This window comes from Triturus cristatus, chromosome 4_2 (assembly GCF_964204655.1).
Source record: "Triturus cristatus chromosome 4_2, aTriCri1.1, whole genome shotgun sequence".
In the NCBI taxonomy this organism is placed as follows: Eukaryota; Metazoa; Chordata; class Amphibia; order Caudata; family Salamandridae; genus Triturus; species Triturus cristatus.
In genome coordinates this window covers 886,078,951-886,102,191 of record NC_140586.1, presented here as the reverse complement: position 1 = coordinate 886,102,191, position 23,241 = coordinate 886,078,951, and the positions used below count along the sequence as shown (strand labels likewise).

Genomic DNA, 23,241 nt, shown 5'->3' with positions numbered 1-23,241 from the left:
TGTGACAGCGCTCGTTCTTTCAGAATCGCCATCTGCACTGCCATCAGAACTTTCAGCCGAAGTGTACAAGTGAGATTTGTAAGCAATGGGGACGGTGTCGCCCTCATTGAACGTTAAGTACGTGAAACCCACTGCGCCAGGCACAATTCTTATGACCAGGTTAGTGTGGTTATCAAGCGTCAGTAAGTATTTAGAAGCAAGAAGATCAGCTTGCAATGACTGCAATATAGCTGAATGCTCTGGCAGCCAACAAGATTTGGAAAAAGTAGGTTGTACCAAGGCATAAAGCGGCTTGATACGCTGGGCATAATCCGGGATGTAAGTTCGACCGAAATTCAGAAAACCCAGCAGAGATTGTAATTTCTTCAGTAACGTAGGAGCACGGAGGCATGCGCACTTCTCTAGAAAGTGCGGAGCCAATCCTCGACCTTCATTGTTGAGTTCGTACCCCAAGAACAACACTGTATATTCCGCAATGTGAGACTTCGCAAAGTTGAATTTGTAACCGAAGTCTGCAAACAAAACAATAATGCGATCAACGCGACGGAGATGCAGGTACAACTCGTCATCTGTGAGATAAATGTCATCCACATACGAGTACGCATCAGGGTCTACAATCTCTAAGAGAGAGACCACGCGAGCGGCAAAGACTCCAGGGCTGTTCTTATAGCCCATTGGTAATCTTTTGAATTGTTTTTGCCACCCGAGGTGAACGCCGTCCACTCACTACTAAGAGAGGACAGGTTATGGCTGTAAAAGCCATTGGAAATGTCAAGTGTGGTTTTAAACCTTTTTCTCACGAGACTATCGACGAGAGCCGAACTATGGGTGTTTTGTACTGCACATGTCCGGCAATGAGAGTTTAGGTGCCGGTAATCCAAAACTAGGCGGTACGACCCATCAGGCTTCGTCACAGTGAACAAAGGATTATTCATAGGTGACACACATGTTTCGATTACTCCTTGATATTCCAATTGTTCAAGGATCGACGCGACGTGAGGTCTAGCTTCGCGACGCATGGGGTATTGGGGTTGAGGTTGGGGCGTAGTTCGCAACGGAATCTCATGGCCGGGAGACAATTTATCCCAGGCAACCTGATTTCGATATAACGCAGACGCTTGCACCTGAGCTCATTCCGCGGCGTACATTTTAGCTTGGACCTTCGGCACTGTGTGCGCAAAGGACGGGAGGATTACCTCCTCCCCTCTAGGAGCATCTAAAACAAAAGCCGGGGGTCAATCTGCCTCCGCCAATAGAATATCATAGGAAGTGGTCAGATTATCCCCAAAAAACCCTTGAATTGTACGTTGTATGTCACCTTCAATTTGAATGACTATATTATACAGTCTATCAGGGGGAGACACCCGAGTGTCAGCAGTTTCAATATTCACGAATATATCAGTTGCTGTCGCCACCAGATATGGACGCAGTGCTTGTCGCACTACTGTAACTTCCGCCGCGCTGTCTAGCAGCGTTAGCGCCCATGTCAGTTTCTGAAGCTGCGTCCGTACCATCTGAGGCATACCTCGCTGTCAGTGCAGCAACTTTCTTCTTCTGAAACGGGGGTCTTTGACGTGCAGATTTGTCCTGCTTGCCTTTGCCGTCCGACTGGTGGGGCTGCTCACGACTCGGAGCACCCCTTCCTTTCCTACGGTCTCCGCCACCGGATTGTGAAGCCGATGTTTCCTGTGAAGAACGAGGAGAGCGTTGTTCAGAAACCTGAAATTTATCAGGTGACTTAATACGAGATCGATCGCGCAGACCATATGTGCGTTCGGTAGACGACTGTACCGGTGAGGCAGGACGTGACCCCTGTTTCTGTTGCTGTTTCCCCTGTTTCTTAGCTCTCCAACTTTGTTTAGGAAAGTTGGGGCGTTCGTCTTTCATAGACGAGCTCACCTTCGTTTGCTGTACTATATCAGGAATGATCACAGTCGGTTTTACACCCAAGGCACTACGACCCACGGTCCTATATGCCTTCGCAATTAATTTAGCGAACTCTTTGGGCTCGTCGAGGTCATCCACGCGGTCCATCATATTTGCAACTTGGAACTGCATGGCATCTCCTTTGAGGTTGCCCATTACCATGGAGCATACCACATCGAAGCTGTCGACAAGCCTCATTCCCAATTCAATAGCAGCCTCCGCACCATGATTCTCCTGAACCTTTTTGATGACGGATGGTAGCACAGACATAGACGGAGTGCCATAGCACTTCGAATAGGTCGCGGCAAAGACCTTACCCCAGTTGTCACAATCGGCCATATCCGGGACCAGGTCTTTAGGCAAAGTAATGGTGAGGATCCTGTGTTTTTCCACAGGAGATGTATTTGGAAAAACCGCTTCCAATTGATCAAACTTCTCAGCAAGCCAATAAGGAAATTCATCCTTACTTTGGGGGCGCTTGCCGACCACCGAATTGACCATAACAGGACTAATGACCACCGCGTGGTGGTCCGTAGGTTGTCCCGCAACAGCAGGTGCCCCCACCTGCATGTTGCGCGACACGTACTGCACCAAAGACCTATGGACCGTAATCAGGGCTTTGTGTAGTACACGCAACTCAGCCACCCCCAGCGTCAGATAGCGGGGATGAGGCGTAAAGCCGGCCAGCACCGGCCTTGTGGCCCCTGCAATAGACAACGGGCCCATTCTCGCCGGTGCAACCGCATGGGGAAGGGCGCCATTAAACCAAATAGTATGCTGCCAGGCAGAAATTGGAATTTCCTGTGTCCTATATGGGGTATAGACCGCAGGCAGCTGTGTGGCAGTGTAGGTGTGAAACGTATTATCGTCATCCACCGCCGGAAAAGTCACCCATGAGTAAAACAACTCATACGGGTATGACGCATCTGCGCTGACCACAAAAATTACAGCCATCCCATCATCCGGCACCCCATACGTCGTAAAATGATTGCGCAGAGGTGCACGGCTATGCGCGGCTATGTCAACCGCCATTAGGACACACTAAAGAGTATCAACGATATCAACTGTAGCACTGGGGTTCAGAAAAAAATAACTTTTTTAATGATCAAGCTTGAAGGAACCTATTAGTCGAAACTCAGGTAGGTTAAACCGTCACTCCCGTTATCCGGAAACCAGAGTGAGGGTGTTGTGGACTAATACAAGCACTACTAAGGCGTCTCAAATCAATAGACCAAACGTTAGGTGCGCCATGTTGCAGGGATTCTGCTTATGCACAGAACTATGCGCAGGAACCCAGGCCCTCAGTGAAATGTGGTGTACCAAAAACTCATCTCAGAACCCAGAACCCCTTATCTGGCCAGCATCAGTGTCCTTTTCGTTATCCGAGGTTTAGCTCGGCGGTCCCAATGTATAGACAACCCAGAACAAGCGACTTAGTATATTTCTCAGGAATGGTGGGAATCAGAAATACCTTTTCGTAATTATTCTCATACCAGTCCACAGCAGAATAAACAGAGACACAGTAAAAGTTTAAAGAGTTTATTTTATAAACCTCGTGTCCTAAGATGCAGCAGTTTGGCTAACATTAGCAGACAAACGATTAAAATCAAAACCATCAGCATAGTTACAATACCATAGAAAATGAAAGGAGTAATCATACTAAAATGACAGTGGATCTAAGCCACCTTCCTTTCTCTAGTATACTAATAGTATTATTATTAGACTAGTAAAAGGTCTCTAGGCTTGAATGGGGAACCCCATACTGTAAAGATCAGCTCAGTGAGTTCACATCACAAGATCAGCTATGCTCTGCTCCTGGGAAAGCTCTTCTTCCGAATGTAATGAAAACATGTAACACTGCAATATTAAAAGCACTCGACTTTCAGGTATTTGCAGCTGCGTGCGTGTTATGGCTAAACTAGTGGGCCGATAAACCTGAACTCAACAACATTCACCGTCTAGCGACCCAGACTGTTTCATTACACTGTGTACAGACCAAGGTCGCAGCTCACTGTTTGGGATGTGAACAACATACAGTTCTCATGTGAAGCAAAGTCGAGCAAGCATTTCTCAATGTCATAACATGTGACTACAGTGTCGTGTGCAAAAGCAGCAAAAGCGGCAAGATGGCTTTCTAACATCTAACGCGGTTGTGCTAACCTAGCATTGTACATATATAGATAACGATCTTCCCCACAGTGCCATGTATTAACCTTTGAGTTAGTGGTCCTAGTCTCCTTTACATGTGTCAAGTAAAGGCACACTGGAGCATTCTTGTACCCCCCTTTCAAGACCTAGAACTGGGCATGTTAAAACCGGGGACTTTGGCCTAAGTTCAAGAGGCATATTGGCAGAGTAGCTCACCTTTTTGTGGTGGTTAGGCCAGGGGTCCTGGCCTCTGGCCTAACCACTAAAGTATTCCCCATTTTCAGTCACTCCCCTCTGTACCTCCCGTATTCACTACTAAGACGAATACTCAAGTGTGCAGAGACTCCGCAGTCGGTGTGGAGACCTATGCACAGAAAGTGATACGCTTGGTGGAACGTCCGTAAGTAGGTTTGTGAATGGCATTTTGTAGTACTTTAGTCTTCCTATTTTAGTGCTATAAATGTACAACAAAGCCCAGTTTGTGAATAGGGGTCTGATTATCTGTGAGACTCTCTACGATGTTAGTGATGTGATTCTAAAGCTTGTGAAACTGTCTTCAGCAGATGGTAAGCAGGTTCCATTTGTAGCAAAAAGGAAATGGGAAGATGCCAATAAAGTATATATTTGTAATACTAGGCTGTGTCCCCTCTTGAAAGAAGTGTTTAGGACTATCTAGGGTGGGGCCAAGAATGGTTGCATATGGTTGACCTTGCCTGTAGTGGTACAAAGACTAGAGAAGAGAATGATGTATTGGGATGTTGCTCAGATTAACTACAGTCCTTCCATCACCGTTAGCTTTTCTCAATGATCAAACTGAAGTGCCACAGGTATGCACAGATGTTGGTCCCATAGAGTCCTATGACAAAGGAACTCCTGCTGCAGCTCCCTGGTGAGGCTCATTAAGGCTGGAAACAATTTAGGATTACTTGCATTCCTGATCAGACGGAATGTGGCTTCAAAGTTCAGGATCGACTCGAACTTGTGGGTCAGAGCCATGACTTATTAACACTCAGAGAGCAAAATAAATTGAATGGAATGAGGCCACAAATAGTTACTAAGCAATGAGGTTAATTCAAACATTTCCATCCCTCACTGAGAACATTTCGTGGTAGACAAGTTGTTGGACAATTAATGGATTGATGTCTTTGTGGCTGCTTCATCTGAGGGTTTTTTGATGCTGAAACCTCCTCCCAGGGTTGACAGTAAGTACCCCACATTGTCTCTCTCATATAGAGAGCCTAAATTTAAACAGAGGTTTTTGACACATTGTGAGCACCGATAATTTTCTTTCTCGTTGTGGATTATCTGTTGTTGAATCAAACTGAATCTCCAGCTGAAGCTTCCCTGGCATTTAAAAAAAAATAGTTTTTATTTCTCATTACATCAGTACATTTGCAGTAAAATACATTACAGTAATATTCACAATCAGATCTGCTGCGTGTGGTGTTACAACCGCTATAATTCACATATTTTGATTCTCAATGTGCTTACGATACAAATTATAGCATAATTCTATATATACCAATTGTCAACTGTTATATTATTACAACATGTAACTGGTAGCTTATCCCCCCGCCCTCTCTTCCCCCAAGGTTGTGTTCTTGTGTGTCATTTTGGGAAAAATGGATGAGATCATTCTGTGTGGTTCACATTTCTATGGAGTCCTCAACCACGGACCTACGGTCTTGTAGTGTTGGCACAACTATTGTCTCCCCTATTCGTGACTGGACTGTGTCTTTCTCTTCTCCCAAAGAGTCATTCTCTTCAGACATATCAGCTATCATGAGATACCAGGCCTTCACATCTTCCTAAAGTTTTTCATCTCTTTTAACTTTTCTCATTCGGTGAAGCGCCGCCGTGGCCCACTCATATGTATTTTTAACCCAGCTCTTAACCGCTGGGGGGTCCGGGCTGAGCCATTTCATTGCTATTCTTCATTTTGCTAACACCAACCCCAACTGAAGAAATCTCCTGCTAAATGTTTTGTTCTTTGGCTTGAGGAGGAGTCCCAAAATCACGGTCCTAATATTAAGTGGTATTTTCCATCCCGTGGCTGTCTGCAAACTGTCTACCACTCCCTTCCCTGGAATTTAGAACAATGTCAAGGTTTTGTCTAGTGTGAGTTCTCTCATGTTGAGCAAGACCAGATTTTTGGCTGAAGCTTTTCCAGCATTCAAAGCACTGATAAGGTTTTTCCCCAGTGTGGATTCTCTTGTGTTGAAAGAGATTGGCCTTATAACCGAAGCTTTGTTGGCGCTCTGAGCAGTGATCAGGTTTGTACCCAGTGTGTGTTCTCTTATGTTGAATCAGATGGTCTTTCTGACTAAAGCTTTTCTGGTGTTCAGTGCACTGTTAAGGTTTTTGACCAGTGTGTGTTCTCTCATGTCGAATAAGACTAGATTTGTGACTAAAGCTTTTCTGGCATTTAGAGCAAAGATAAGGTTGTTGGCCAGTGTGGATTCTCTCATGGTGAATAAGACTGAACTTACAACCAAAGCTTTGTAAGCACTCTGAACACTGATAAGGTTTGTACCCAGTGTGCATCCTCTCATGTTGAATCAGATGGTCTTTCTGACTAAAGCTTTTCTGGCATTCAGTGCACTGATAAGGTTTTTGACCAGTGTGTGTTCTCTCATGTCGAATGAGATTGATTTTCTGACTAAAGCTTTTCTGACATTCAATGCACTGATAAGGTTTTTGACCAGTGTGTGTTCTCTCATGTCGAATGAGACGAGATTGTTGACTAAAGCTTTTTTGGCATTCAGAGCACTGATAAGGTTTTTGGCCAGTGTGGATTGTCTCATGGTGAATAAGACTGAACTTGCGACCAAAGCTTTGTTGGCATTCTGAACACTGATAAGGTTTGTACCCAGTGTGTGTTTGCTTATGTTGAGCAAGATTACCTTTCCGACTGAAGCTTTTCTGGCAATTAGTACACTGATATGGTTTTAGCCCAGTGTGTGTTCTCTCATGTTCAGTGAGATGCTCTTTCTGACTAAAGCTTTTCTGACATTCAGTGCACTGATAAGGTTTGTACCCGGTGTGTGTCCTCTCATGTTGAGTGAGATTGGGTTTCTGACTAAAGCTTTTCTGGCATTCAGTGCACTGATAAGGTTTTAGCTCAGTGTGTGTTCTCTCATGTTGAGTGAGATTGTGTTTCTGACTAAAGCCTTTCTGGCACTCAGTGCACCAATAAGGTTTTTGACCAGTGTGTATGCGCTCATGTCGAATGAGACTAGATTTGTGACTAAAGCCTTTTTGGCATTCAGAGCATTGATAAGGTTTTTGGCCAGTATGGATTCTCTCATGGTGAATAAGATTGGACTTATAACCAAAGCTTTGTTGGCACTCTGAACACTGATAAGGTTTGTACCCAGTGTGTGTCCGCTTATGTTGAGCAAGAGAACCTTTCCGACTGAAGCTTTTCTGGCATTCGGTACACTGATATGGTTTTAGCCCAGTGTGTGTTCTTTCATGTTGAGTGAGATGCTCTTTCTGACTAAAGCTTTTCTGGCATTCAGTGCACTGATAAGGTTTTAGCCCAGTGTGTATTCTCTCATGTTGAGTGAGATTGTTTTTCTGACTAAAGCTTCTATGGCATTCAGAGCACTGATAAGGCTTTTGCCCAGTGTGTATTCTCTCATGTGCAGTGAGACAGGTTTTGTGGCTGAATCTTTTTTGACATTCAGAACAGTGATAAGGTTTGTGCCCAGTATGGATTCTCTTATGTTGAATTAAATGCGCTCTCTGACTGAAGCTTGTCTGGCATTCATTGCACTGATAAGGTTTTTCCCCGGTGTGGATTTTCACATGTTGAATGATAGAGGATTTGTGAGTGAAGGTTTCCTGGCATTCAGGGCACTGATATGGTTTCCGTCCAGAGTGAGTTCTCTCTTGTTTAGTGAGGTGGGATTGATAACTAAAGCGGTTCTCACATTCATTGCTCTTATTTAAGTTGTGTGTTTCTCCAATAGGGGTTTGTTCCTGGATACATGCCATCTTAAGTCTGAAACTGATTTCAGAGTCTGTGCTTGTTTGTGTTACACTCAGCATTAACTTCTAAATTACACTGCAGATGCTCTTCTTAAAAGTTGTATTTAACTAGTCATAATTTGTATCTGGAGATCATCTTCTTACCTTTAAAGGCAGCCTATATAATGTGTCTTATTAACTTTCACTGAGGAGCCGCTTGCATTTATCAGGATGCCCCTCATGGATCTAAGTTCTCTCAAGTTGAATTAGACTAATTTTGTGACTCCAGTTCATCACATTTGATTTTGGAGTTTTAAAAACACTGATAAGGTCTTTGAAGTTTAGTCTTTGCCTGTTAAAGTATATTTGTTCATACAAGTAATGACAGGAGATTAGGGCATGCCAGGGTGGTTTTATGAATTATCAATAGCAAAGCACTGGTCCCTTTTAAGCTTTCTGTGCCAGTGTATGATTTTTTTACTCAATGGCTAAGGCAGGCACATGATCGACTTTGGAGGTCCGGGACACTTTAAAACGACTTGGATAAACCCAAGAGACTGAGACATCATGTGTACGGATATTGATTTGTTGGGGAGGGGTGTGGGTCTCCAAAGCATTTCTCATAAACCATCGGGCAGAATTTACAACATTGAGTATTCTCAAGTTCCCTGTGTGGGTATCAATTGTTGCCAATGTTGTTTGTTCTACCAATCTTGAACTGTTTCCTTTAAGTGAAACTATTCTTACAATTAGTAGGTGCAGACTTTTAGTCTACTCTTCGGTTCCATTCATATTTCAGAGGCTACTCAATCTCGGAAACTGATACTTGGTAAACATTTATGGCCATTTTACTTGAAGGATTTGACAGCTTTCACATTCATCAGTAACTTGCACACGAAGTTCCTCTCCATTCCTGCCACATGGAATGTGTTTCTTCATTAGAACTCAAGGATGTTTTAACTTTCCTTAAAACAATCCTTTTCATTGTGTTTCATTGAATTAAAAAAAAAAATTGTTCAAGCTTCAGTCACCTGTAAAATAAAGTTAGAGATTGTAAATAAACACAAAGAAAAAATATTTATGACCTTATACTTTGCAGAAAGAAAGCATTTACAGAAACAAGATAGGAAATCAGTCTGAATTGCATTTCTGACAGTGTTGAAAGAGCTCTGGGACACTGTGTTGATACGGAGCTTGGAACCACTGGAAATCAAGGCTGTGAGAACAAAAGTAAGTATTTAAGAATGAAACACAAGTTATACATATATTGTTACACAGATTCTCAAAAGCAACCGACACCATCAACTTACACTTTCTGTAGCAACAACTGGCATAATAGTGAGATAGTTGTAATACTTTTAATGAATTATCAGATGTTATTTAGTCCCATGCCCACTTAGACTTTTCATCTATTTCTTTTGCCAATGATCTAGGAAGGGACGTTTTATTGACCAAAGGAACTGGCCTTGTTGTAATCACTGTTTTAAATGCTAACTGAGACGGAGGCTGTGTCCAGTTAGATCTGTGGAAGTCACTATTTCAAATTGTGGGGAAGATAAAGACTTACTTGGTGGCCCAGAACTTATCACATTCCTCCGACAGGACCCGAACACTGCAACACCTGAAAAGGGGGGGACAAAACATCACAACAGTAAAGGAAACCAAAAACATATAAGAAAGGACCAACAAAACAAACAGATTAAAAAGAAAAAAAGACTATCTTCCAGTCTCATGACAGGGACTCAGCATGGCCCCTGAAGTGGCAGGCAGGACAGAGAAGGGCAGGATGGGAAGATGTAAAGAGGTGGAAGTGCGATGCAGAGAGAAAAGATGCAGAAAGGACAGACCAAGGGAGGATAGTATCACGTGGTGCAGAGGAGGAGATGAATGCGCTGATAGTCAAGGAACTGCTGAGCAACACGTAATGCAAGTACTCATTTCCCAGTACCTCCTAACTTGAAAACTGCACTAGCACTAGGCTTCCAACATGTTCCAGGAGGAATGTGGCTCCATCAGGAGGGTGCCAGGGTACACAGGTGGTCAGCCAAATTAGCAGCAAAGCAACAATCTTAGGAGGACTGTTAGATCTTCTTTTATATGCTTTCTTGATTGTAAATATGTATTTATATGTAGCAAGGATGTTATTGTTTAATTGTTTTTCTTATTATCTTTTGAATGTACTGTAACTGTGGTTCTTGTAACCATCGGGAGTGCAGAATGTTGGTATGGGAGAGTTCCAGGAGCTGCGAAAGGTCCTTTGATGCTGTGCTGCCCAATAAATACTAACATCTACGTTGGAGAACTGTCATCATTTACAACAAGGACATTTGATGGAACACAGGGAGGCAGCACACCATTACAAAACCTTGAGCAGTGATGCACTTTGTCGGAGAAACCTTACTATTCATAACAACCCTAAAGTACGCGACAGAAAGACATGAGCATAGCACAATTTATGAAATTGGAGATAATTAGCTGGGTGCTTGAGTACTAACTTTTATAAGGAAATATGAGAAAGCGAATTGCATAAAAGCAAATCCTTTGTTATTATCAGACGTTTGAATAAAATAAGAATATTGTAGAAAGGGAATCTAATGTGAAAGTTGAAGAGACATAAAAAAAAGCAGCGATCGAGAGTGAGAAGAGAGAAAGAAGAAACAAGGGAAAAGGAAACTTATGGTTATAGTAAACCCTACCTGACAGTTATTTATTTTGTTCCTTCAGGGTGGCAGCCACACCACACCACCAGTTTAACCCAGAATACCTTGAAAGGAAGTATAGAGATGCTTCAACCAGAGCTTATTTTCAGCAGACGACAATCACACTTCATCCCATCTTCCAAATAACTGTCCTGAACTTACAAAACAAAAGGAACTCTTGTTCTCTAGAAATGATTGTAAAGCACATAGGGTTTAAAAAAACACTTTATTCTCTATCTATCTATGATCAAACTCACAAAACACATGTTCCTTCAAATCCAAACATTATACCACAAGAACACACCAACAACCATGCCCTGTGGCTGGAAAAGGGATCTGTGAATATGGAGTGCACTCAGTGTCAGAGAACAGACCCTAACAAACCAGTCTACTTCTTCATGACCTCCATCTTTCCATTTACAGCTCATGAAACTTGTGAGTCAAAACAATCTGGTTCACTAACAGCATGTTAAAGTCCTTGTACATCATTCTGCCCACCCTTCATAAATCAGTCAACAACACTCTTAGATGTATAGAAACCATGCTCTCTGAGCAACAGCATTTCAAGTTCAAGCTGATGCAGTGTGCAAATGCTGAGTAAGGGAAGCAACAAGGCATCAATGTGTTGGTACTTTTTATTTTTTAATTATCTGAAGGTATGATGCACAGGATGAGAGTCTTGTTAGTCCCACAGGGTGGCGACCCAAGAACTAAAATGTGGAATCAAACCTTTGCAAGACAAAGCTTAGAGCACTGGAGTGTTGAGATCTCCATTCAAGACAACGGAGCGGCAGCAGCATATAAAAACTGATCTAGGCCTGCTGCTATCAACATTAAATGTCCAAATACACAGCCTCTGTCTCTCTTTTCCCCCCCCCCCCTCTCCAAAATATATAAATTGGGCAGGGGAAAGAAAAGTATAGAGCCTGTAGCAGGGCACAGAGGAGCCTTCCCACCCTCTTCCTCCCGTAGCTCGCAGTGTCACTGGCATCTCGGAAGGAAGAGGGAGGTGTTCCGCTCAGCTCCTGCATCTCCCTGGCTCACCTGAACGATGAGAAGCAGTTTAGCTGAGCCCAGTGAGAACCCAGGGCTGACTTCAGTCTCCTTTTCATAGCTGTGATTCTTCAACCATTAACCACTGTGGTCCCGCATGCAGCTGTTAACTATTGAACATTCCTAGCAACAGCTGTGAAGCAAAGGTTTTGGTGCTGAGGGAAGGAGGGGTGTTTCAACTCCCTCGGTCTTGGGGACGCCTTTGTTTAATTAATTAACACATTCAGCCCTCAAGGAGCCAATGTTGTAATAGCCCTATAGTCCTCTGTCATCCATTGCTAGGGTTTTACCTCTCTCTCCTGAATGGACTAACCAACTAGCAAGTTTTTTTTTAATAAAAAAATCGTGATTATTTAGGATTCCTTCTCGTGGGGGGGGGGGTTCTCTTGAAGACTTTGAGTCTGCTGACTGTTCAGCCACGGCTGCGGATCTCTCCTCAAAAGGATGTCTGGCTCTTATGCGTTTCCTGTGCTACAATCTGAAGTATCCCTTGATATCATCAAGAGTCTGAAGTCAAGGTCCCCTGCGGACTCTTGCCCAGCAAATCTGTTGGCTGCGGTGGCCACGACATTAAATCCTGTGGCTAATAAAGTACTTAACTCCTCTCTAACCACCGGCCTTGTGCCGGCAATTTGAAAACGTGCCAAAATTCTCCCGCTGCTAAAGAAGCCTTCTGCTGACCCCACAGTGTCGGCAAACTACAGACCCATCTCACTGTTGCCGTTTTTCCCCAAAGCTTTGGAGAAGTATGTCAATACAGTGATTTCAGACTACACCGAAAAAAAGAATCTTCTCCACCCGAGCCAGTCGGGTTTCAGAGCCAACTATAGTACAGAGATCGCTCTGCTGGAAGTCTCGGAACTTATTAAGGAGAAGCTGGATCAGAGGGGCAAAGCCATTCTGATTTTATTAGACTTGTCTGCGGCATTTGACACTGTTCCGCACTGCAGACTCTTAGAAAGACTACGGGACTGTGGATTAGGCAGCCCCATTCTGAAATGGTTTTCCTCCTTTCTTGAGGATAGAGGCCAGGAAGTTTGGACTCCTCGTTTCGCGTAATCTATTCCCTGTCTGAGAGTTGGAGTTCCTCAGGGCTCGATACTGAGCCCTACCCTCTTCAACTTATATATGTCCCCTATGAGACCACTGGCGGAGGCCTGTGGCGCAACAATAATCGCTTACGCTGATGATACTCCGCTCCTTTTCACCTGTGACAAGGGAGCTGGTTTTGAGGGTGAGCAGATCAACACCTGCCTCTCGAAGGTTTTTTCAGGGTTTAGGAGGAACCAGCTTAAATTTAATCCAGAGAAATCTGAAGTAATCTTCTTTAGTTCCCCTCCCGTTGATGAGTGGAAACGCTGGTGGCCTGCGGATATGTCACCTACTCTCACGGTGCAAATCCATGTTAAAAAAACTGGGCATCTTGACTGATGGTACTCTCTCGATGAGATGCCAGGTCCAGTCGGTAGCGGGCACTTGCTTTGGGCTGCTGCGGATGCTCAGGAAATTTCTTCCCCTTCTGCCATTTGAGCACAGGAAAACTGTAGTCCAGGCACTGGTTACCTCCAGACTGGACTATGTCAATGTCCTATCCCTGGGTCTCCCTGAGTATCTGCTCGCCCGTTTACAGGTAGTCCAGAATGCAGCAGTCAGAGCTGTTCTCCTGCTTAAGCCCAGGACTCGTATTACCTCACACCTTAAGGCATTGAACTGGTTCCCAGTAAAAAAAGAGGATTAGCTTTAAAACTCTGGTGCTATTTTTTAAGTCCCTCCATGGAAGTGGTGCGGAGTACCTCAGAAGGAGAGTCTTGCATTATGTGCTGTCTAGAATTTTGAGGTCCTCCAACATCCATCCCCAGGATTCGCCGCGCTCGATCAGGCGGTCGTTCACTTGGGTTTCAGGGAACCTTTTTCCCCTGCCCCTCAGATCTGTGACCGACTTAGCCGTTTTTAGGAAAATGCTTAAGATCCGGCTATTTCGCAATTAATTGCGCTCTCATCTTCTCTAGCTGCAATTTAATCCTGATCTTCTGCTGTTAGTGGCTGCAGCTGGTTTGACAGGGTCATTTTAGCGCCTGGAAACTCTTCCTGAGTAGCTGCGCGCTCTACAGATGCTGTTATTCGTTCATTCTTTAATTGTAGCTGGCTATACCAGCCATAAGAGGACGGCTCTTGTGTTAAAGGCCCTTCCCTTTGGTGCTACAATAAGCGATAAGGCTATATTAAAGATGTAAAATAATTACAGAAGACAAAAAACATGGTTACTCTGTCAGAGAAATAATCACCATAATATTGCAAGAGGCTCACATAAAGTTAACCTCTAAAGTATATCAAAAGTCAGAACTGGAAATCTGTGTGCTCGGTTAACAAAATAAAAACAGGCATTGGTAAAAACGAATGTTGATCTGTTAACCGTGACAATATCTGTAAATCATCGTTTAAAGCTTAGCTCACGTGCTACGAGGGTCTGTAAATTAAAGTTAAAGCGCTTGATCATTCCCACTTGGGACTTCCAACTGGGTGTGTGACATGTCCTTTTGCAGGGAACAGTTAGATTTATACTAGAACCTCATGCTGCCCAATTCGGAACCTAAAGATATATGGGCTCCCCTGTGATCTCACTTTCTACCTATGGGCGCTGACGCAGCAAAAGCAGCAACAGAAGGGAACACCAGCGCCCACACCAGATTGAGGCGTCACTCCTTTGCCAGCGAGCACACCCACGCGCACTCCGGCCCTCCAATATGTGTGCCCACTATGAGATAGCGAAATGCAATGTTGAATCTGTGCTTTTAAATGGGCTAACACTGGTGGTGAGTCATCTAGTGCTGTGCTGTCATCAGTGACATTTATCTGCATATAAAGCACATTGCCACCTGTACATCAATATCATCTTGGGGCAGGATAATTATACTCCTTGAAGCCAATGGTAGCTGGGGGAGTGGCAAGGGTTCCAAAGGGCAGGCCAGGAACTGTAGCTTCTATCCCTGGCTGCCCACAAAATGTCTGTGCTGAAACTATGAGGTAAACTTTGAGATGGCGATGATTGGGATAAGTGCTGTGTGTGACAGTGGTAATCTTTGCTCTCATTCCTGTATGTACTAATTAGCTTCAACCCTTATTAATGAATTTTTGAGTATTAAACCAGTTCCAAGGTTAGAACACTTTTGGGATCTTGTCACCAAAGTGCTCGATAGGAAATTATTTTTCCAGATGCGGGTGGGAGTGTTGCCTTTAAAATGCTTTTTTTAGATAGATGGAAGCCTATAAGTACCAATCTATGTTCTTACTGTGAATCTCAGGTAGAAACCCTTGCACATATGTTTTTTGCCTGCCCTGCTTATGCGGCCCGAGGCGTGTATGGTTGAGACCCGTTTGTAAACTATTGGGCACAAGACGGAGTGTAGAAGCTTTAAAACTCCTTCGCACCTGCACAGACCCGGTCATTGTTGTGGCCCTGGCCAAATTTCTGGGGTGGGCATGGGTAATCAGATTTAAGCGCTTTAGCTAGTAGCGTTAGACACTTTTGGATGTTACCCTTAATGATTTCTGTGTATATTAATTGCTTTTTAAAAAATATGTACATATTTTAATAGTAACATTTTTAGACTGTTCTATTGTATATTGTGCACCTGTGCTGTTTTGTATCGCTTTTATGACTTTTGTCGAATAAAGCTGTTTGGATTTGATTTGCACAGTACATTTTCGATCTTGCACTCCACCAACATTACTTATTTAAATGAAATGCTATTTTATATAACAATAACCAGGGCACACACGGAAAAAAATTGCCAATGAAAACTACAGAGAGTTGTTTAAAAATTACGAAACTAAAACAAAACAGATCGTCGAAGAAGTGCACGGAAAGGTTACCTGGAGGGCGCTCTTTGTTCCAGGAAATGTGAGCTAAGACAATGCTCTCGGCATTTATTTACATGGCAAGCTTCTCAAGAGGTGTGTGGGCTCTGTGTTTGGAAAGGCTGCTTACACGTCAGGGGTTTGGAATGTCCAGGCGACACTAGCACACTTTTATTTTAATATACTCGCATTTTGTACCAGAATAAACATTTCATGCATAGCCATGTTATGGTCTTCCTTTACCGTTTCTGCCCTTTGTTTAATGTAACATGGTTTTGGACGGAAGGAGAACAAACGGAGAAAAACACTTACCTTTTTACACACGAATCATCTTGAAGCCAGATAAAAGGACGGCATGGGGCACTGAGGCAGTACGCTTTTACACACAGTTTACTACCACAGCAAAGAGAAGCCCCCAGAGGTCAAGCAGGCAGGACTACCTCTCTCCCCCCGCGCTTCGCAGCCCCTCCCTCAGATCCACCCTCCCAAAGATTGCTGACTCCGTTCTTAAGGAAGCCATGCAGCCCCTTCAAACACAGACCAGTGTCCCGGGGCCAGGAAGGGGGGAGTGTTGATATAGTGCCAATATCGGCAACAGTTATCACAAAGCACATAAGTACATAAGTACATAAATAAAACACACAACACTGTAATGTAAGTGGCGAAATATTGCTGCAGGTTTATTAGCATAACCAATATGCAAACAAGGTGGGTTATCTTACGGGCGATCCCAGGGCAGGCCAGCCCTATGCCGCCTGCCCGTCTGATAAGCCTAGAGTCACCATGGCAACGCCAACTGGTGTATACCAAATATTGGGAGGGTCCACCCCTCCCATCCGTGGACCACCAGTCCACTTGCTTCACACGCCCCCCCGTGATGGGTGGGCGGAGCATACATGGCAGCCCCCGGTTGCTCAGACCCACAACTGCCTTTCGGTTAACGGGGCGCCGTCGTTCTTCCAGGGGACACGCTAAAACATCCCTGGGTATCCTGGCTTATCACCCCGCGGTGCTGCTGCATGATGTACCCCTTGGTATGTGCAGACCCTGGATCGCCCTGTAACTCCTCCACAGCCTTGGGAGTGGCCACCGTCACTACCAGGGCCCCCCACCAAGGTAGACCTGTTTACTTACAACCTGCTGCAGCCCAAGCTTCCCCTAGGTCCAGTAGGAAAAGGTCCATGCCTAAACTGGAGAGGTGCACCCCATCTCCCTCCAGGAACCCTGTGGACTCGGCGTGTATAAGACCATGCCTGATGAAGCCAAGACCTCTTTGGTCTGCGCAACTGCGCATGGCTCCCGGTAGGCCTTTTTACCTACAGCATGCTGATACCGGGCTTCTCCCAGGTCCAGCTAAAAAAGTCTACGCCCAACCGGACCGGCGGCCAGCGTGCACCATCAGGACAGGTTCCCCCATCCTTTCTAAACTCCCCCGTGGATTTGACTGAAATGACCATAAACCTAAAATAGGCGATGGTCCAAAGTTGCCTTTCCATGGCTAAAGAACAATCCCTTTGACAAGACACTCCTGCCTGGCAGTGCCCATGCGGGAGGAGGTAAGAGTTGGCAAGCCCGCCTTACTTCCTCTTTCACTCCGTTGGAGTACGCCCATCATATTCCATCAGTCACCACCAAATGTGAAACCTTGCCCTCCCAAAATTCTGCTAGTATACCAGGGAGAGACAGGACAGAGTGACCACAGAAAACAACGTGTAAAATTCTTCTCTATTTGAATACTGGGAAAGCCAATTGTTCACCTGCTGATTTGTAGCCCAAAAGGGTTACCCCGGTGTTTCCCTTAATCAATGGACCATAAGCCCCCGTTGGAAGGCCACTTCCACAACCTGCATAGATGCCAGGCAGTGCTGGAGGGCGGGAAAAGTTACCCGGTACCGATGCTCGCATCAAAGGTACCTGTTTCGTCGAACTCAAGGGCGGGCTACTAAGTGAGCAACCAGGGTCCGCCCTAGTATCCAGAGGTCAAACCCAAGCCCTTCCAAGTTCTGCTGCTTCACCTGCCTGTTAACACGAATCCCAGGGCAGACCACCGGCCTATAACCCATGCTTGGCCATGCCTGAGCTAAAATACCTCTGAACAGCATGACAACCGGCTAACCACCAGCATTGCGTTCTGAATGTTCCTGACACTGCCAAGAAACCTGCGCATAACTAAAGCAACTGGCACCATGCCACAAAAGTAACAATTCAGCCTTCTATGAAACAAAACGTGCTCTTGTGGGGATCCGCATTAGTGCTCCCTCCAAACCAGCAGCCCTACCCAGGCAACCCGCACCCTCTTGGCACTGGCACACTCCCGCCCCAGCTGCCCTAGAGTGCCTGGTTGTGAGAAGCCACAACCTGCGTTTTAACACTGACGTTATATCGGTGTATGATTGCACACATCTAACTCTACTGCTGAGTGCCCGTTGCACCATCGCAAGTATGCCTTTGCCTACTCAGTGTCTGGCTGCAAAGTTGGATGACATTGGAAGCCCAGACCCGGGCGAAAATAGCAGCTTTACAGTATCTGGTGCTATAGACGGTGCCCGAAGCCTGATGGAAAAGAATGCAATTCCCTTGCTCCTGTTGAGCACGAACCCACAACCAATTGCTCACCATTGTTCAATACCTTCCTGCTACTAATCATTTCCTAGCAGAATGTTGACAAATCTATGTTCTGCACTGGGACTACTTAGCAGCCTGCACCATTCTGCCAGTGCCGAAAAAACCTGGTCATGCTGCCTGGCCTAATCAATCTTGCCCTGTTCTAGAAGCGCCCGCTTCAGCCCTGGAGCAAACAATTCGCCAGTAACCCCAAACTGGCCCTGATGCGAGACAAACCATGCCAAGGCACACAAGTGAGTGTAATAACTAATAGCAGGTCTAATAGCGTCAACAGGCATCCTCGGCTTACAATAGGAGTGATGGAGTATGGGTATCCAGTGAGAATAAAGATGACAGCTTCCCATCTGACCAACCCTGGTGGGAACCACTCCTGTATATTCTAGTACACATGGTCCCAGTTCACCTGTCACTGCCTGATGTACGTGACCTAGGTACATGGTCCCCTTGCATGGCGGCATGCCATTGAGACCAACATCCAGTCCACGATAAGTACCACTATCTGCCTACGCTACAATCTTGCCTGGCGTTCCTTCGTGCCCAGATATACCATGCGATTATTGCTCTCCTCCGTCACTTGACCCGACCACACCTAGAAGACAAACACAGCGAGAGGAAGCGGCCTGTGACTTGCCCCAAGACTCTATGAAATCCTCCTACCGAATGATGTGGGGGCTCGCCACCAACCTCTGTCCAAGCCTGCCAACCCACAAGAATTTGGACCCCTATTGCTCCAAGAATTGGAGGGGGGGGGGGAGGAGGGGCAGTCCTGTCTGGCGATGTGTGTAATGGAGGACATGCGCCCTAGAGTACCTATTGTTTGGGAGCAAATGACAGTACCGCAAGTACCTGATGTGTTTAATACTAATAACCGTAGTAACAACTCAATCAGCACAGGGCTAGTTGGGCCCCCCCCGTCTTACCACCGTGTGGACAAACCGGGAGATTAAAGGAAGGCTTTCCCCAGTCAGACACAGAAAAACCCACCACGTGGCTGTGCCCAAAAACCACCATCCCGCATCAAACTGACCCGATGGAAAGACAACAAGAGCCTAACGCTCTCCACCCGCGGATGACCCCAGGAAATAACCAATCGTTTAACAATCGAGTAAATAACAACGGACATACTTTCAGCATCTGAAGGCCTAGCCATTTCAGAAGTAACCTGGGACCCCAATGCCAGGCATCAGAGCAGGCCTCGGCATCTGTAGTGTGTGTGATCTTTGCCCACTTCCGTGTGAGCCAGGGCCCGCGATGCATACTTTCTTCATGATCGCTGAAGCACACGTAAACCACCCTGGCTGTTCCTTGCCGCTAGGTCATCCTACCCTAAGGAGCCTCAATGAACGACCAGGTTACATTAACACCCACTCAACCTTAGGCGTAACTCTTTGCTTAGCCTAGGTGCTGGATGCAAAGTGACACCTCCCCCTGCTCCCGACCATAGTGGTGAAGCGTCCCAGGAGTGCCACGCCTGGGGTGAGAGAAAGAAGAGTTTGAAATTTTGCCAACTTATGACACTTTGACAGCGTTTGCGAGACTCGAACCCTTGTCCTGTGAGAGCCTTGATAACCGTACTTTACTTGAGCCCCAGTGGCATTACAGACAGACACATTCATTTTTTCGCATGGGGAAATTAAGTGATTTGCCCAGAATCACAGGATGTTTGAGCCTTCTGCCAGACTCGAAACTCGTTCCCCAGCTTCAAGCTCGGGTGCTCTCGTCGTTTAGCCACATCCGCTCCCTCGCTGATGGTGAGCCACAGTAGGGTCTGCGGGGAGGGCGCGCGCGCCGCATGTAGGCCCCCGCGTTGCGTGAACCCGCCTCGGTGGGCCGGGGCCGCCGCCCCGAACGCGACAACCACCAAGCCAAATGCAGGGCGGGGGGGGGGGGGACTGGCTGAGAGGCATATCCCCAGGAAGATCACCGTGCGCAACGGGGCTAGCGCAGCTCGCAGCCACGCGCAGGCCAACTCGCGCCAACGTGCGCTCCGGGTGCAGAGACGCGCACTAGGGACGGAGCGTGAAATTCCCTTTTTTTTTTTTTTTTTGAATTTGGAGCCCCGACTCAGCATTACACATTCCCGCCCGGGGCGACCGGGTGATTAACAAAGAAACCACACGACGCGAGCCCGAATCATCGCGGTTAGTGCTGCCTCGCCCGTTGGCATGGGAGGGGGGGGGACAAGCCAGGGGAAACGGGCGTGTGGGCGCCCACTGAGAGAGCAGGCACCGGGAGAATAAACGAAGCCCCCATGGACTTGCAAACCGAGGCACGCACCCCTTCATAGTTGCTGCCGCCGCCGGGAGGAATCGTACCGGGAGGACAGCAGACTCAAAGGCCAGCATTCTTCACCCTTAAGCTACTGCGCAAATGCAAATAAACTGAATCGAAACCAAATGCCATAGATTTTTCCCGTCGGAGATGCCAGGCCTCCACCGGAGTAAGATCCGAGCCCGCGTCTCCGGAAGCCAAATGTGTTTTCCCAGTTTGAAACGGAACCGGCAAAAGAGACTCCGGGAGGTACTTTACTGTCCGCTTTAGTTTAGACGGGTTAAATTAGATTAAGAAATATTGCTGCAGGAAACAGCCCGGGTACTGGGAGCAGGCCAGGTATCGGACGACCCCTTTTCTACGTCGCCCGCAGCTGCAGCCGCCCTCCCTCGCAACGAGTGAATTCGAACACGTTACATTAGGGCCTTAGTTCAACGGTGATAATCGAAACTGAGCCCCCAAATACACGAGAGCCCCAAGGCGGCGCTTTAGAAACCCCGGGAACACCAACTGTGGCCTGATGGGGGCCGACCCAGCGACGCACCTTCCCTCCCCCCCCCCGCGGTCACCCGGACGATCGCAATAGCACGCCCGAGGCCCCCAACGGGCCGGGAGTGGACAAAGCAATCCGAGAGGGGGTGAGGGGGTAAACATCGTAAGCAACCACAACCTACCGACGCACACCAACAGTGTGTAGTGCGTAATAATACCACCCCCAGCGCCGCGATCCTCCGCATCCCCTACAGATAGAGGTGAGAGAGGGGGGGGGAAGGCGGATGAGCACGAGCGGCCTTACAGTACGCGCCTAAACGCCGTGAACAGTTGTGTTGACCCGCTCACGCACCCACAAGTAGGCACCTACCCATGGCATTGCCCCCTTGCTGTCGCCTCGAGTTCATACAAGCGGCGCCCTTCCCCACACCACGCTATACAAGTCCGGTGCCCCGCCACAACCTCGATCCCCGAACACGGCGCCCCCCTCGCCCGTGGTACGCCGACCACAGGGCCCCGTCTCCTGGTACTGCCCAGGGACAAGGCCGGGGCGAGAGGGAAGTAACCGGCAGACTCACCGAGAAAAGAAGAGCGACACGACGGACCACGACGAACTGCTGGCAAGGCGAACGAGCGGACAAGAGGACGAGGAGGGGGCGGAGACAGTATATGTACCCCTGTCTCCTCCCCGCCCTCGCCGGAAACAGCTATCTGTTGGGGTCTCCCCCGGACTAGCCCAGGGACTCGACCTCCCACCCCTGTGCCTTCCTGTGGCACTAAGGCGGCCGCCCTCCAAGGGGCGGGCCGCTGCGCAACCCCCCCCCCGGGCAGCCTTACACAGCACTGGGAGTGTCGAAGGGCAGCCATTCTGGTGAATTATCTCCTAGGGCAGGGACTCCCAAACAGCTGGGGTCACATTAACTAAAATTAGGGCAACGATACATGACGCAAAGTTTTTGTGTGCGATCGTCTCCTGCAATCCCTCCTTCATAAGATCTAGGAGGCCGAGCAAACTAGGTATACCATTAAACAAACAACATCACAAAACGGGCTCGCATGTCTCCTTGTCTTTTGTCATAATATTGTGTGATGCCTTTGATTAAAAAAATAAGGAAGGTAGAGGCAGGTATCCGTCCTACCTCGATGTCCGTGTTTGAGTCCATAAGGTCAGTAATGCAGTGCTTTTTATTAGATTTAGCAACCAACTATGTACCCCTAACACACACGACGAGCTACTTTAGAAACATATTATAAAAGAGGCAACGACTGACTTCAGACAGCAGAAATCAAAGCTAATGTTCTGACCTGCAGATAGAAGTCAACTATTAATTATGAGGGAAGGAAGATCATTCATTAGTTTATAAAACGAACGACTGACAACAGCATCACTTTGTTACTGTGTCGCTTCTGGAGTTGAAATGCTGCAATGCGAAGGTGCCAAAAACGAACCCGGAGACCACGGCGGTGGTGGGCAGCCGCGTGTTTACTTTCGCATGGTGACTTTGCTGGAGCGAGGTTTTCCCTAAGAATTGTATACCTCCTCCATTTTATCATTTAGAATTAAAATAAATAACTGAGTAATATTAATAGTATTAATGGTTTGCTGTGTGTTTAATTAATCGCCATTACTAATTAGAAAATACACATGGGAATCGCATTTGCATGGCCTGATTGATACGTAAACTAATTTCGTACGCATACTAATGTCAGATATTTAGAATTTGCATGTTATATGTTGCTTTTATGATGTGATTTGTAAATCGTGCTTTAAATTGTGAGTATAAACCGCAATGCGTGTTGCTTTTGCTAGATAAATACACACACATAGAGGGTTTAGTGAGGGAATAACATTTTAATAGTTATTTCAATGTATTAATTACGTTTTGTGTCTCCTTGCTTAAGTTGACCTTTCTGGAGTGGCCACAAAATGGCTGCCATCCCTATTTTGACGGACAGACGAGATACAGAAGAGGTGTGTGGTCAACCTGTCCGTGCAAGACGCATAGACACTGACAGACGCTGAGGGTCGCACTTACATATTTAGTGACATTGGACATCACACACCACAAAGCTCTACCGGCAAGAATGGATGTCTGTATCTATACTTCTGGCTGTGGAATATTTCCAATGGATGCATCTGCGGCGATTGTCGCGTGGTATGGCAATTCTGGATTGTACAGCACTCTGACACCTTTGG

The 23,241-nt window shown here is 46.5% G+C and overlaps 1 protein-coding gene across 1 annotated transcript; it reads right to left on the bottom strand.

The window, feature by feature from the left end:
- Positions 1 to 6,262: 6,262 nt before the first annotated feature.
- LOC146835344 (uncharacterized) lies at positions 6,263 to 8,073 on the bottom strand. Its single transcript, XM_085602925.1, has 2 exons — positions 7,885 to 8,073; positions 6,263 to 7,797 (listed from the first exon to the last, which is right to left on the bottom strand). Exons 1-2 carry the CDS (start codon positions 8,071 to 8,073, stop codon positions 6,427 to 6,429), a joined length of 1,560 nt encoding a protein of 519 aa, XP_085459051.1. The 3' UTR covers positions 6,263 to 6,426.
- Positions 8,074 to 23,241: the final 15,168 nt, after the last annotated feature.

Bases quoted from the DNA above. Each gene is read 5' to 3' on its own strand.
- LOC146835344 (XM_085602925.1), bottom strand. From the start codon at position 8,073: ATGGCATGTATCCAGGAACAAACCCCTATTGGAGAAACACACAACTTA. The intron at 7,798-7,884 runs GTGAAAATCCAC...ATTCAACATAAG, and splicing joins AATCCTCTATCATTCAACAT to AGAATCCATACTGGGCACAA.